This window comes from Thalia democratica, chromosome 2 (assembly GCF_965202585.1).
Source record: "Thalia democratica chromosome 2, ktThaDemo2.hap1.1, whole genome shotgun sequence".
Lineage (NCBI taxonomy): Eukaryota > Metazoa > Chordata > Thaliacea > Salpida > Salpidae > Thalia > Thalia democratica.
This window is the reverse complement of record NC_139166.1, coordinates 84,589,948-84,604,803: the sequence shown is the minus strand read 5'-3', so window position 1 is coordinate 84,604,803 and position 14,856 is coordinate 84,589,948. Positions and strand designations below refer to the sequence as shown.

The 14,856-nt window shown below is 24.4% G+C and overlaps 1 protein-coding gene across 1 annotated transcript; it reads left to right on the top strand.

Moving 5' to 3' along the window:
* Positions 1 to 2,515: 2,515 nt before the first annotated feature.
* Positions 2,516 to 13,986, top strand: LOC145830005 (uncharacterized). The gene is made up of 3 exons (XM_082937896.1): positions 2,516 to 2,576; positions 5,198 to 5,312; positions 13,224 to 13,986. The coding sequence occupies exons 1-3, from the start codon at positions 2,516 to 2,518 to the stop codon at positions 13,573 to 13,575; spliced, it is 528 nt and encodes a 175-aa protein (XP_082794022.1). The 3' UTR covers positions 13,576 to 13,986.
* Positions 13,987 to 14,856: the final 870 nt, after the last annotated feature.

The window sequence follows — 14,856 nt, the reverse complement described above, 5'->3', positions numbered from 1 at the left end:
ATTTAGAAACTTTTTTAACTATCTAACCAGACTACTATAAATTTTGTATTGCAACAATATTTTGTTTTTATTCAAATGGAGAGACAGAGTCAAAAGCACTTACTCTGTATAGATAACTTAGTAGAAATACTGCTTAAAAAAGGTACTAACCAAGAGTATTAGCAATCTAGTAATTAAAAACAGAACTTTCAGTAAGGGAGAAAACCAAATTGTTTAGGGAATATAAGGTTGTTAGAAAAATAAGATAATCAGGTATTTTTATAGAAATTTAATATTAAAAGATTCAGCCAAAGAAGCTATTTGTCGAAGGGTTTTTTCTGTTATTTGAAGGGCTGTATTTGCTGCCTTATTTGTGTATTGTTATTGCAAATGAAATTTTCCATTGCTTTTGCCAGAGAACAATTAAAGATTGGTGATATATTTTAAAAGTTAAAGAATTAGTAGTAAGTTTAATAAAACACGAATGAATATTATCTCGTGTTCGTACTAATTTATTTTTCAATTAATTGATAAATTTATTTATCTCATCATTGCTTATGAAAAAAATTCACTTCTAGACTGTTTCATCAATAAGTTAAAAAAAATTGTTTTTTAACTTAATAAATTCGTAAAGGCCTTATATAAAATAAGGCTTTATCATAATCAGATTTTATTATAAAATTGTTTTCGTTATGCAATACTGAAAAAGCAAATGCTATCTTAAGCTTAGATTTTTTTCTAAATTCTCACGCAAATTAAAAATAAATAAATAAAATAAACATCAAGTAAAATCTGAAATACCTTTACACTTCATAAACTAACTAAATCTTTTTTTTTAATTTAACATTTTTTTAAAATTTAAATGAATTTAAAATATTTGTTTATTAACTATGCAATACTAATTCTAACAACTAGAGGATATAAGTAAAAAATAATACTTAAGATTAATGTTTTAAAGCCTTAATAATTCATCTCAAGTTCATCTTTCTGTTAAGAAATTAACAAAATTCAGTTTATCTTTATTTGAATTATTCAAAATTGTTTTTATTTAAATTTAGAGAATGTGTATTCTTCTAGTTTATTTAAATTAAGATTATAAATATGAAATAAAGTATTGTGGTAAGTTAATATATTGTTCAACGTAAAACTTCAAAAAATATTTACATTAAAAATTCGTTACAAAACTATCACATTTTTTTTATTTATAATAACTTGCGTTGATTAAAAAAAAATCGTCTAACTAAAAATTAGAAGCCTGCAAAAGTGAAGCTCCGTTCAAAATTGACTGATTGTTGAAAGGACGCTTTGCAAAAATGTCGCTTTGCAAATGTAATGTCGTGCAGAAGTTTTGACGTGTAAAAATGTCGCCGTAAAAAAATGACCTTGCGTGCTAAAGTGAAGACCGTGCAAAAGTTTCCCCTCGTGCAAAAGTGACCCTCCGTGCAAAAGTGTCACCTCGTGTTAAAGTGACGCTCGTGCAAAATTTTGCCGTGCAAAAGTGTCCCCTTGTGCAAAAGTGACGCTCGTGCAAAAGTGACCCGTTCCCATTATAAATATGTGTATATGTATGATTTTGCTTTAAGTTTTTTAAATAAAAACCAAATTAATTTATTATAAGATAACTTTTAAAACAAGTAACTTAAACAGAACAAGGTGTCATCGTTTTATCAAGCTCATGTAAATTTATTTTATTTTCAATAACAAATAAGGTTATAAACTTTAACTTGCTTTAACTGTTGACAAAACAATTAATAAAGTTAGCTTAATAACTTTTTTTATTAAATTTTGAGTTTAAAGAGTTTGTAGTACAGAAAACTAAATCAAGTATTTTGTAGGTTGGTTTCATTATCTACATGTTTAAAACTTTGAAATCATTATAAAAAACTTTAAGTAGTTAAATTGTTTATAGTAAACAATCTATTATTAAGAGAAATTATTCAGTTTACTATGCGTAGCTTTGAAAATTTTGCGTGTCGCTGCTTTAGTAAAGTATCATATGTGCTTTAAAACAGAAAAATAAATTGAAATTAAAACAAAATAAAGCAAGCAAGCCGCACTTATTGCTGTGAAGCTCAATAAGCTTACGCCTACATACTTGCTCATTACAAAACAATGAGTAAAGTGCACGTTTTCATGAAGTCAACAATAAGTCAAGCAGCTTGTGGTCATGACAAACTTCCTATTCATTTCTTAGCATATTGAGCCGATAAGATTGTTAAAGCCATATTCAGCATAAATACGCTGGTATGTTGCAAAAACTTATCAGTTTAAAAGTTTTGTACTTGGCAAATATATGTTAAGCTTTGTTGAGAAGGTGTTTTTATAAATCTTTGAAGCTTTATTTAAAGTTTAACATTTTCAATAAAAAAAGTGCTTTTAAACAAAACGTTTTTAAGTTTTTTCTGTTGTTTTTAGAGAACTGTTTTTTAAATACTGAACAAACACCTTATATAAAGCATTAGTGTGACTAAAATTTATTTTGAAAACTTTATACAGCTCACTCTTTAGTTTTAAAAATAAACATTGAATTAACAAAATGAAGTTTGTGTTTTTGACATTTGCCTTGCTGTTCTTTACCCAAGCGTCAGAAGTAAAAGGTTTGTATAAAGAGTTCATTATTATTTTTAGTAGTTTTTTTTATATCTGTAATATTCAATTTTTTAATATATTTTTATAATAATAACCTATTAAATATTGACTGAGAGGTCTTTTCGTACACCAAGGTCTTAAGACCATTTTTTTAGAATTTATAAGTTTGTTTGTACAAACCATGGACATAGCTTGGTAGGTTTCTGCAAATCTACAGAAACGTATACTTATGTGCGAAAAAACTTGATTTTATTTCAGCTTGAAAAGACTGCTGTCTTAGCTTTTAGTAGTCATTTATGCTTAATTTTGCACTCCTGAGAGATAATTTTGACATATATGTACTATTTAGCATTTTTAGTGTCGTAAAAAATTGAACGAATTAAATACATCTAAATTGTAACATTTAGGGCGTTAAAGCTTTATTTTGTCAAAAAGCTGCAATGCAAAATTGATTCTAAAGAAAGCTGTAGCTTCAAAAATCAAAATCATACAATTTTATGTTATATAACTTGTTGTTACTATTGACTACGTTAAATGTTTGATTTTCAAAACAATATAAGTATTTTTGAGTTAAATGGTGATTTTTTATATTTATTTTTAATGAAGGGTAGGATTTTTTAACTTTTTATGGGTACTTTTAATTGCCTCAATTTTGCAAAAAAACAGTACCCAATATTTTGATGATGTCATTAACTTTACTTTGGGTAGTTATTAAGGTTAAACTTTGTAAAAAAAAAATAATTCGCTGTCTAGGCCTATGATAAATTCACTTTGTTTATTTTTCTAAAGATAAAAATAATTGTATCTGAAATAAAACAATACTAAACATTTCACTATGTTAACAAAATTAAGAAAATATAATTTTCAACCTTGATATTTTTTGCGTAAGTTACAATTTTAAATTCAACCACAAATTAAGCTATTGACTTTGAAAATTTTTCTTTTATAGATTATTGATGACTTTGAGTTACATGTAGAAGTAGTTTAAAATTTACAGATTTTGTAATGATTTTTTTTTAAACACTAGATTTTTTCAAATTTTTTAATTTCAAAAGTTAAAGGTTTTTCCAGTTTTTTTTTTAAACTGTCAAGTTCCTGGATTCCAGGTGTTTTGGCAAACCTGCTCAAATTTTAAGGAAGTATTCCTTTCAATATTTAAAAAATAGCAAAAAATGAGAATTGAAACCTACTATACTCTCCTATTTTAATGTTTTATATAAAACAATTTGTTTTGGCAAAAAAAATCTGTGTAAAGATACTTGTAGTTTAGATTAAATTTCATAAAGTGACATCAACTTGTAACAAAAGTGATCTACACCCTCCCTGTACCCAAGGTGACTCCTAAAGTTTTTTTTGAAACTTCTTTAAATTTTTCAAAATTTAATATATTATTTTAAATTCAAGTCTTATTTACTTTTCTAGACAAAATAAGTGATCAGAGTTTCAAGTCATTCTAGGATTTTATATAACATTCCAAAATTCCCATAAGCATTTAGGTTTGATGGCCACCCCGTTAACTTTATTTCAAACTACAAAAAGGTAGCTTTTATTGAAGTACATAACTCATGTATAATAAGTTCAAGCATTTTTATGAACTAAATTCATCAACAAACTATATAAGAAAAATTTTAAAAATCATTTTTTTTAATTTGTGTTTGAATTTAAAATTGTAACTTTATGTTAACAAAAAATATTTCTATAATTTTGTTAACATAGGGAAATGTTTAGTATTATTCTATTGTTATGTTTCAGATATGATTATTTTCATATTTTAGAAAACTAAAAAAGTGAATTTGTCATAGGCTTAGAATTTTGTTTTTTTTACAAGTTTAAGCTTCAAAACTACCCAAAGTAAAGTTAATGACGTCATCAAAATACTTGGTACTTTTTTTTTGCAAATTTGCTGCATTTGAAAGTACCCAATATTTAAAACTATCTATAAAAATTCATACCGTTTATTGAATGTTTTCTTGGTTTACACAAGTGGCAAGACATTAACAGTCATACGGGGTGTGGAGCAAATTAAATTGCCTTGTATACAGTTATCACTCGTACCTCAACATTCCATTTTTGATGTATTAACATAACTGCATTTTGTCAGACTAAATTCAATAACAATAGAGGTAGTTTAAATTGGTGTGTTTCCGCTAGGACGTTATCACGAGCTATGTCAGATGTTTTAATTTTTGCAGATTCGTAACTTTTTTGAGCTAGCTACGTCCCTGGTACAAACGATTAATTATAGGTAGCTTGGTAGCTACAATAGTTTCAATAGCCTTAGTTGAATAAAAAAACGAACCAACTTCGTGAAACACTTTCCTTTACAGTTATTATGAATATCTTAATTAATTCTTTATAATAAATCGATTAACATCCCGCTGATTAAAACTTTAAAAACTTTGCGCACTGGATTTATTACATTAATAAAATATGTACACGTTAAAATGATATCTGTATCAAAATCAGTTGTGCGACATTCCTGTATTGTGACTAGTTAAAATTAATACTTTCAACAATGCCAGATTTAAAGCTCTGCTTATTATTTGCGCAACTTTCATGCTACTTCCGTTAGCGTGCACAAACACGCTCTAAAACCGTGACTATGTTAAAACGAACGTTTTCTTCACAGAGTGCTTCGACTACTACGTGGAAGCGAACAGGGTGTCTACATGGAATAACGCCGAAACTATGATCGGATGCGCAAAGCAGGGTGGCAAGTTGGCGTCCAGTGACCTCGCGGACAGGTAGCTAGTTTTATTTGAAAATTATTATTTTAATAATAGTTTAGAGCTTCAGTAGTAGTTTAAATTAAAAGTCTAGTTTTGTAAAAATACGTGATTTTTATCACAAGGGCAGATTAAAAAAAAATAAATCCGAAACTGTAATTTGCTCCCATAAAAAAGTCACAATAAACGACAACAACAATTTTTTTTGTCTTGATTTAAAAATATTTTAAAACTTACAACAGTAAAAAAAATTGAAAATGTGTTTTTAATAAATAAGTAATTTATTGAAAAATAAATGTTCTTGAAACAAAAGTGAAATTTAGTTTAGTATGAAAATTTAAGTTAAACCGGAAGTAGTCACTAGCAGTACAAAAACAGTGAGAAAATAGGTAATGTGACGAAAAGAGAAGCTTAACTCAACAATAATTACTGTAATAGACAAATTACAAAAAACAATTTTAAGTAAAATTTCATAACTGTAAATTGATTTGAAATTAGTTTGATAATTAAGGTAGAATATTTATTTCATACTTACTATTAAACTTATCATTTAATGCTCAAAACTACTAAAATGAATGCATTTTTCTTAGAAAACTAACTTTATACAAAAAACAATAACTAATAGTACACAAGTACAATTTTATCATAAAAAATATCTTACGATTAAAAGAATTAGTTTAAAAACACATATATTAAGTATATTAGACAAAACAATTTGTTTTGTATTAACAAAAAGAAGTTTCTTCAAAGCCTTAAAATTGTAGAGAAAAAGTATAAGTAATTTAAAAATAAAAATAGCTGGTCAATTTAAAAGTAAGTATCTATTGGATTAGAAGATGTGTATTAATTTATTTTTAATAAAAAACAAATTTATAATTAAGAAACATTTTTAGAACAAAAAAGTTAATTATTTTAATTTAAATAACTAACTATCAACCCAAAACTACGAATTTTAGTAATAGTTTTGTGATTTACAGATAAAAGAGTAACTAAAATCAAATATTGTAATATAATTGTACAAAAAATAAGTATAGTATATATGGTTATTTATTATAATATATATTATTAGGTTATTTAAAAGCATTTTAAAACAAATGCAGTAGACAAATGGAACTTGTTTTTTATTAATAAAAACAAGTTTAATTTAAAAATTATAACTAAATAACGAAAGTAAAACTTATAACTAAAAATACATCATGACTTAGAGCAGCGGTCGGTACGGTACTTTGAATCCGTGAACCCTAAATCACAAAATTTTAATTCTGTGCACCCCAATATGCATTCTTAAGCGCTGCTAGTGTTTAAGAATATGTAAACACTTTTAATCATCTTTTTATTAATAATTTGGTAACGATCAGTTAATTTTTAAGCGCTAACTATAAATTGTCTTCTTTACCCTATCTATTTTGTAAACTAATGATGATCTAATTTTTACAACAATATTTTACTTGTATCACCCAGTTTTAAAACACAAACTAGATTAATTTAATGCATTGCCACAACCCCAATTAACAATCAGTAGTCTTGGTACTTTTTATTGAAGGGTAAATTTAAATATTTAGTTAAGTTAACTTAATGATTTTTTATTAAGCGATTACTATCTGTGTTTAACAAATGTATTGTCACGAACAAATAACAGAAAAATAAGTTACACAAAAAAGTAACGAAAAAAAAAGACATTAAAAATTATCAGAGCTAAATCCGTTTGTTGATCTGGAACTGTCTGTGTTGGTCTTGTTGCTAGCAAGAGTCTTATCAAGCCTAAATTTTAGGTTTTAAAGTTTATGCTTAATAATATTCAGGTCTTAATGAAGTTTTTCGAACAAAATTTCTCAAATATTATTTTGGGTTGAAGGCCTGGATACACAAAAAGACCTCTCGGTCATCGAGTTGCATACCCAACTCTAATCAAAATTATAATAAGCTATAATATTATTAAAAAAAATTTACAGTTATAATTTAAACTCTAAAACAAAACAATCTATGAAAAATGAGAGTACTAAACTTTAAAACATTAAATATTTTTTATAAACAAAAATATCCATTTTAAACAAATTATATAATAGTATCTAACATTATACATACATAGAATATATATTGAACTCTACATTAAAAGGTTAAGTTTTAACCTGAATTTTTTTTGAATTTTAAATTTATCAATAATTTAAACTTTTATATATCTTAAAAAAAAAACATAAATTTTATATATTTTAAGTTTTAAAAAGTATGTTTAAGAATTTGGATTCTACTATACTAAGAATAAAAATGAGCTAAAACATTAAAAAACAAAACTAAAATATTCATTAAAAAAAAGCGAAACAAAGCTTTATTTAATAAAAACAAGTAATTTTTTTCAACTAAATAAAATGTTAATGATTAAAAATAACAACAAGTAAATTCCTGTAAATTAATATAAATTAAAATATGAATAACTAGATTTATCTCAAGAGTTATTAAGCACTTATCAAAATAGCAAAATCATTTTCTAAAGTTTTAACATTATGTTTAACATTAATAGAAGAGACATTGACTTTTAATTTTTTTTAATGTAATATAAGAGACTAAAATACCAAGAGACCTATTATTCTAAAACTATCTTACTATAATGAGCTGTTTATTGGAACTACTACTGGGTTGTGGTTGAACTTGTCCAGAAATTTCTTCAAATAGAGGTATAATGTCTCAGCATAAGTATTTTTTAAAATGTTCCTTTGCAAAAGTTTTCCAACCTTTAAAATAACATAAGAGTTATCTAAAGTATTTTGAGTGTGTGAAAATCAAGTTAATCAAAAAACTAATGCCATTACTGATTTCTAATCTAGTTTTAATAATATCAAAAAAATACTATTTAGCATTGAAAAAATTGTGCTGATTTAACTTTAAAAAATTTTTTTTTTTATAAAAAGTACAAACAACTACCTTAAATAAAAAATATAGTTTAAGATAAGTATTATACAGTAAATTTGATATCTTACAGTAAATATTTAAAAATATTATTGTGTTATATTTTTTAGTGTAGTAAAAAAAGTTATATAAAAATCAGAGTTCTAGTAAGTAAAAGATGTAAAATGCAAAAAAAAAGTTAAGAAAACAATCAATATTTTGCAAAAAAAAGAATTCAATTATATCAAGAACTGGGTTGCTTCTCTTTGAAACAAAACACATTATTTTATTATGTCAAACATTTAAAGTATATATTGTTAAATAAGTTTGACGGGGTTGTAATCCTTTTGGTTAAAATTGATTTGATAGATCCAAACTGACCTAAATGACTTTAAACTGACCTGTAGTCATCTAATTTTTTTCCAAATTTTTTTTTAACTTTTCAAAGGCAGGAAAAACAAAGATCTTTAGCAAAAAATACTAAAACTACAAAATAAATTATTGAAACTGAATTAACTAAATCTTATTCAAAATGTAGAAAAAAAAATCCTGAAATCTCAAACTATACTGAGATAAAAAAAAACTATATTGAGTCAGCCTGAGTTGAAAAAACAAATACAAAATTTTCCGAGTTATCTTATGTCATACTGAGATTTTCAAAATTTTAAAGTATCCAGGATTATTCTGATTGAGTGGAAAACTTGTTGATTACCTGAATCAAAAATCAAAACCAGGCTCCAGCTCAGAAAAATATTCTAACCTAAAATGAGTATTTTTAAAAACCTTTACTAGTCTAAGTTTTGATAAAGTATCATAAAACCTTTAAACCATTTATATTTATGCATTTACATAACAAAATACTGAAAAAGATATCAACTAACAATATTTTTTGTTTCAAAATATTCAAATAAAGTAAAACAACTGAAGAACTGTACAATATTTTGAAACATTTAAAAAATAAAACTATTTTTAAACAAGCACAACTAAAAAAGAAAAAACTAGCTTAATATTTTACAAATATAAATCTTTAGTTGTTAATATAAAATTTTTAAAATACTAAAAAAACTTTTTTATCTATTTAAAAAAAATTCTTTAAGCATGAAGTAAGATTTACATCTTAAAAACCAATACGATAACTCTTTTAATAAAATTATTAAAATTGCTGTTTAATATATTTCATAAATAAAAAAACAAGCATTAGCAATGTTGTTACTCTTTTAGTTAAAAAACTGTCCTGGCCCTCAAACTTTGAAATACTTATAAAACATCATATATAAATATTCAATATAAATAAAGTTTAAAAAAAAATCAGGTTATTCATCAAAATTTGAATTTAAAAAAAAACAGATAGTTGAAACTACAACATAGAAATTTCATTTAACGAAATAAAAAACATTGGAATAAAATTCAAAAAAAATTATCCTGAAAATTTTTAAAGATTTATACTGTCCTGAGTTGTACTAAGTGTGGGACTCGGCAAGAGTTACAAAAAACTAGCCTTGGTCATCTTGAGTTTAATGAAGAAAAGAGAAAGTTAAAGCTCAAAAGTAGCAGTATAGTTAAAGTAATATTTTGATAAAAATATATTACGGACGAAATAAATAATTCATATTTCAAAAAACAAAAACTCATAAATGTATTCAGAGATTCTAGACTATCTTTTGCAAGAAAAAAACATGCTTAATAAGACTATATTTCTAAGAAAAATTTATTTAGGCTGAGTATGTTACAACCCTAAATCATACTATAATTTAAAACTAGTTATTAAAAAAGATGCAACTTTTTGAAGCAAAAATCTTTGTTGAGTGTTAAAAAAATCTATCCTAAGTTACATCAAACTAATCAAGTCATCCAGATTTATGAAAAAAAAATATTAGAATTAATAGTTCAAAAATGAACAGTTATCTTTTTTTGTTAAAAAAACAAATAAAAATAGCTAGTAAATAAATTAATTAAGAGGATATTTTATTTAACTTTTGAAGTCAATAAATTTAAGTAACAAGTAGTTTCATAAGAAGCATACCTAGCCAGCCTGAAATTTTCAAAAGACCTTTATATAATTTAAACTATCCTCAGTGTGTGGCAACTCAATGTTAATTTAGGCCCATAATTCCTTTAAATTTTATATGTACTATTTAGTTATGAATAAAGGTATAATATTTATTTAATTTGAGTTATTTAAAACTTATAACTGTAACTTAAAATTTATTCATTAATACTTATATGCACCTTTTTTTAAGAGAATTATTAATATAATTTAACTATTTTTATCTTGATTAAAGTATTTTTTATTGAACATAAATTCTTTAATTTTCCTGTAAATATAAAAACTAGCTTTAAATTTTCATTATTATTGAAATATTAATATAATTATCATGTGAATATTTTTATAGGAATTATTGTTTTGTTTAAAAAGGAGGTAAAATTAATAATTTAAAAGGAAAAATTTCTTCACTAAGCAAATTGTTATAATTTACTAATACTAAAAGTAAAAAGGAAAATACTAACCTTTTTAATATAATTATGATCGTAGCTGGATGACAGCTTCCTTCACATCAGTCAACTGAATTCACAAGAGCTTAGAGCATTCTCTCTATTCTTTCAAATGAAAACTGTTTTTTCAATGTTTGTATAAAGAATGATATGTGATTTTTATTAACAAAATAGATCATGAGAGTAAAATGGCCAATAAACTAAAAACTAAATTAAACACCAGGGCTAGATTTAACTTAAATATTTAACAATGTTGCTTAAACTAAATAAATATAATAATAAGACAAAAAAAAGTTTTTGTGTAATCTTTAATTTCATGCACTCCTAAATGACTTTCATGTACCCTAAAAGTTTAGTGCACCCCAAAAAAAAAATTGGGAACACTAGTGTGCACCAGTGTACACCGTGCCGACCACTGACTTAGAGTTTAAAAGTATAACTTTTAATAATAATATATTATATTTATAATAATATATTATAAAATTATTTAATATTAAATAATAAACTATCGATTGTGTTTAAATGAGCAATTGTATAAAACACTGTAGCAGCTTTTATCTAACCATAAAAACAAATTCATACAAAAATTAATAACTATAAAATTAAGTTTTTTTAAATTTAAGAGCAAGTTTAATAAAAAAATATCAATTTGTAATATAAAAGTATAATTAGTTTAATTTGTAAAACATTTTTTTTATAAAAAATAATTATATATGAAAAAATGTAGAATTTATTTGATTTATAAGACAAGCTTTATAAAAAAAATAAATTACTGAGAATACTAGTTTTTTTTTTATCTTAAATCATAGGCATCGTCAAACAACAAACAATAGTTCATAGTATAAAAGTATAACTATATAACAAAATATAATTTATTCATAAAAAAGCAATTTTTAAAAACACTGTTTTAGTCAACAAAGTTTATTTTTTAATGTCAAAAACAACACTACTCAAAACTTTTTATTGTAAAAAAAAAATCCAAATTGTATTTTAACTAACCAATAATATTATTTTAAAATATACAGAAGTTGTACAGTATAAGTATGCTTTATTTTTACTTTAATGAAAATTTTAAGACGAAAATTACGACATGTAGAACAATACTGTAATTGCTTATGTTAAAGAGTAACAATGTACAAAAAATAATGACTCATAGTATGACAGTATAACTACATAACGAAATATATTTTGTTATCAAAAGAGCAACTTTACAAAAATAATAGATAACTTAGACAAAAAGTTGTTTGTTTTAAAAAAACGACTTAATTTAAACACTAATAGTTCTAAAAAGTAAAACTAATTTAGTAATCAAAACATCCCACATATCAAAAATGAGTAATTTAAGAATAAAAATTATCAAAAAAAGTTTTACCATAACTTATCAATATAATATAAATTTTTATTTTGTTTTACAGTTTAAGGAGAAGAGTATTAAAAAAATGATGGCTTGTAGAAAAACTGTATAAAATTTTTAAGTTTAAAGAGCAATCTTACGCTACAAACAATTGAAAATAAGACAAAAATGTGATAAATAAAACCTTTTTTTTTGATTTAAAGAAAAACTTTCTTTAAATTTTTAACTGTCGTAGAAAATTATATGTGAAGCTATATTTTTTAAATTTATATATATCTCTAAATTAGTTTAGCTATATCTTATGAATGTACAATTAAAGTTTAACCTTTTTTATAATTAGTATAGCTAGTAGCAAAGTTTTTACTTTCCTTAGCAAAGCTAAAAATGTTTTTATTATTATTTAATAAGCACTAAACTGCCCCGCACAACTTTTCATAACATAAGACAACCTACGACCGGTTTCGTCAATTATGACTCATCCGGGCAGTCATAGTTGCAAAACTAAAAATTTTTAGGTCTATTCAAGCAGACTTAAACATAAAATAATTGAATGATGCTGAAAACATCTCAGCTTTGCAAAATTATATTTAATATAAGAACATCCAAAAGTTTCAAGCGTAACCCAGACAAGACTTTTCAAATTCATTAAAAATTTTTAATAGTTTTAAAGAATTTTTAAAGAAGATAGATTGATCACGAATAATTTTTGTGCCATCTAATTAGCAAAGATTTTACAAATAACTGTAATATAACGTTCAATTGAGAAGCTATACTAAGTGCAGTTACTAATTAAGTACAAACGAAATAAAAGAGATAACAATTTAAGTTAACAATGTATTTTCAGATACAATGATTAGTTAAACACAATTTTTAGTAGTTTTTTAATTAATGAACTTTTGTATACATCACTTATATGCAAAGAGTAAATAACTGTAATGATAGAAATAAAAGTAAAAACAAATATTTAATTTTTGTTCAATTTAACTTTCATGCACTGTGTTAAAGTGCATATTTAATACTGTAAATAATACTTAAACATTATAAAATTGTAGCATTTAATATAACATTTGATATAATTTACAATAAAAAAACTTATACAATCAGACATAATAAAACCAGTAATTTGATACAGGTAAAATTAAAATCATTAAACTATAGAAATAGAAAAAATAAATGTCAATCATCATTTTTTTTTTCAGTAAAAATTCAAAAAGAGCGATTCTTGCTATCTTCAGCCATCGCGCACAAAACAAAGATAAAGATTCAATCTGGATCGGCATTAGCACGAAGGACATTGCATCTGAACGTTCGGAACTGGACAACTACTTTACCTTCTCAGATGACACTTCTCCCACGGCAAACTTGGACACTACGGATTTGGTGTTTAAGTGGGCTGACAATGTGCCTGATTTCACTAATTCCAACGAGGAAAATTTCAATTGCGCCGCTCTGAAAAGGGGAAGAATTCATACTTTTGAGTGTATGCCGAATGCATTTACATATTTGTGCAAGAAGTCAGTAGCTTGCGCCAACGAGAAGAAAAAATGCTAACTTTGAGTCTGACCGTTCCCGCGTAAAAACTTGCCAAATTTCGCGCTTTTTCGTCGGGCAACTAGAGCTCATTTATTGATTTTGCAAATAAAATTTTGAAACTGTTTGTAAAATTAAAAAATAACTTTTTATTACTACATATATTGTACAGAAATCTAAAACAATATTCATTCAAAAACATCTTTATTAAAGCAAACATCAAATAAAATCGATTTCGACTGACGCTTTTCAACTACTTTTGTTAGCAACTAATTTTAAGATTAAAATTTGAGTAAATAAATAGTTAGAGGTTACATCAGAAAAAATCAAGTACCACTAATTAGCATAATTGAGCAAAAACTAATTAGACATTCACAATTCATAAATACATATATAAAACAGTTGATCAGTAACTTAACTAAGATAAGCAACAATAAAAATATCTTATATTATATATATAACAAAAGTAGTTGAAAAGCGTTAGCCGAAATCGATTTTATTTGTTGTTTGCTTTAATAAAGATGTTTTTGAATTAATATTGTCTTAGATTTCTGTACAAAATAAAAAAATATTTTCAGCCTATCCCAGCTTTTAGCCTTGTTTGGTAGTTTTTGTATTATTTTTAAAGTTTTATCTGTAAAATTATTGTTGTAAAATGGTTAATATTTAACACTTTTGTATATTGAGTATTGCAAATACATCGGTTTAACATGAAGTTCTTTTATTGCACGCGGTTTTTTATATTAAGAATATTTAAAATGAGACTCTTTTTCAATTTTCACAAAATATAAATTAATAATTTTTGTTTATTGAATTTGTGCTTAGAAAAACTATATACCATTATTTTTTATTTTGCAGCACAGTTTCATAAATTATTGCAAATATAAGAACAATTAGTTACAAAGGTTTTAAATTAAAACTAATAACTTTCATATTTTAATTTATTTTGAAGCTTGTATCTAACAAGAAATCTGACTATGCTTTTTTTTTTACCTTTTAAGCAAATAAAACATCAAAGCTTAAGGTTTTTTTTAATGCAGGTCAATTTTTTCTAGTTGTTTATTAAAACTAATATTTTGATTTCAATCAAAATACAATTTTTTTTCTAGTTTCTGAATAATAGTTTTACAAAATCTTTATCAAACTTCATATGTTATGAGTTAATTTGTTACTACTTGTTTGTTTATTTTATTAATAAATATATCTTCATTCATTTCGTAATTAAATTGCAAACTAAATAAAAACTTGATAATTAATAAATAGATTAATAGAAGTTTTTTTTATTGCTTATTGGGCGATATA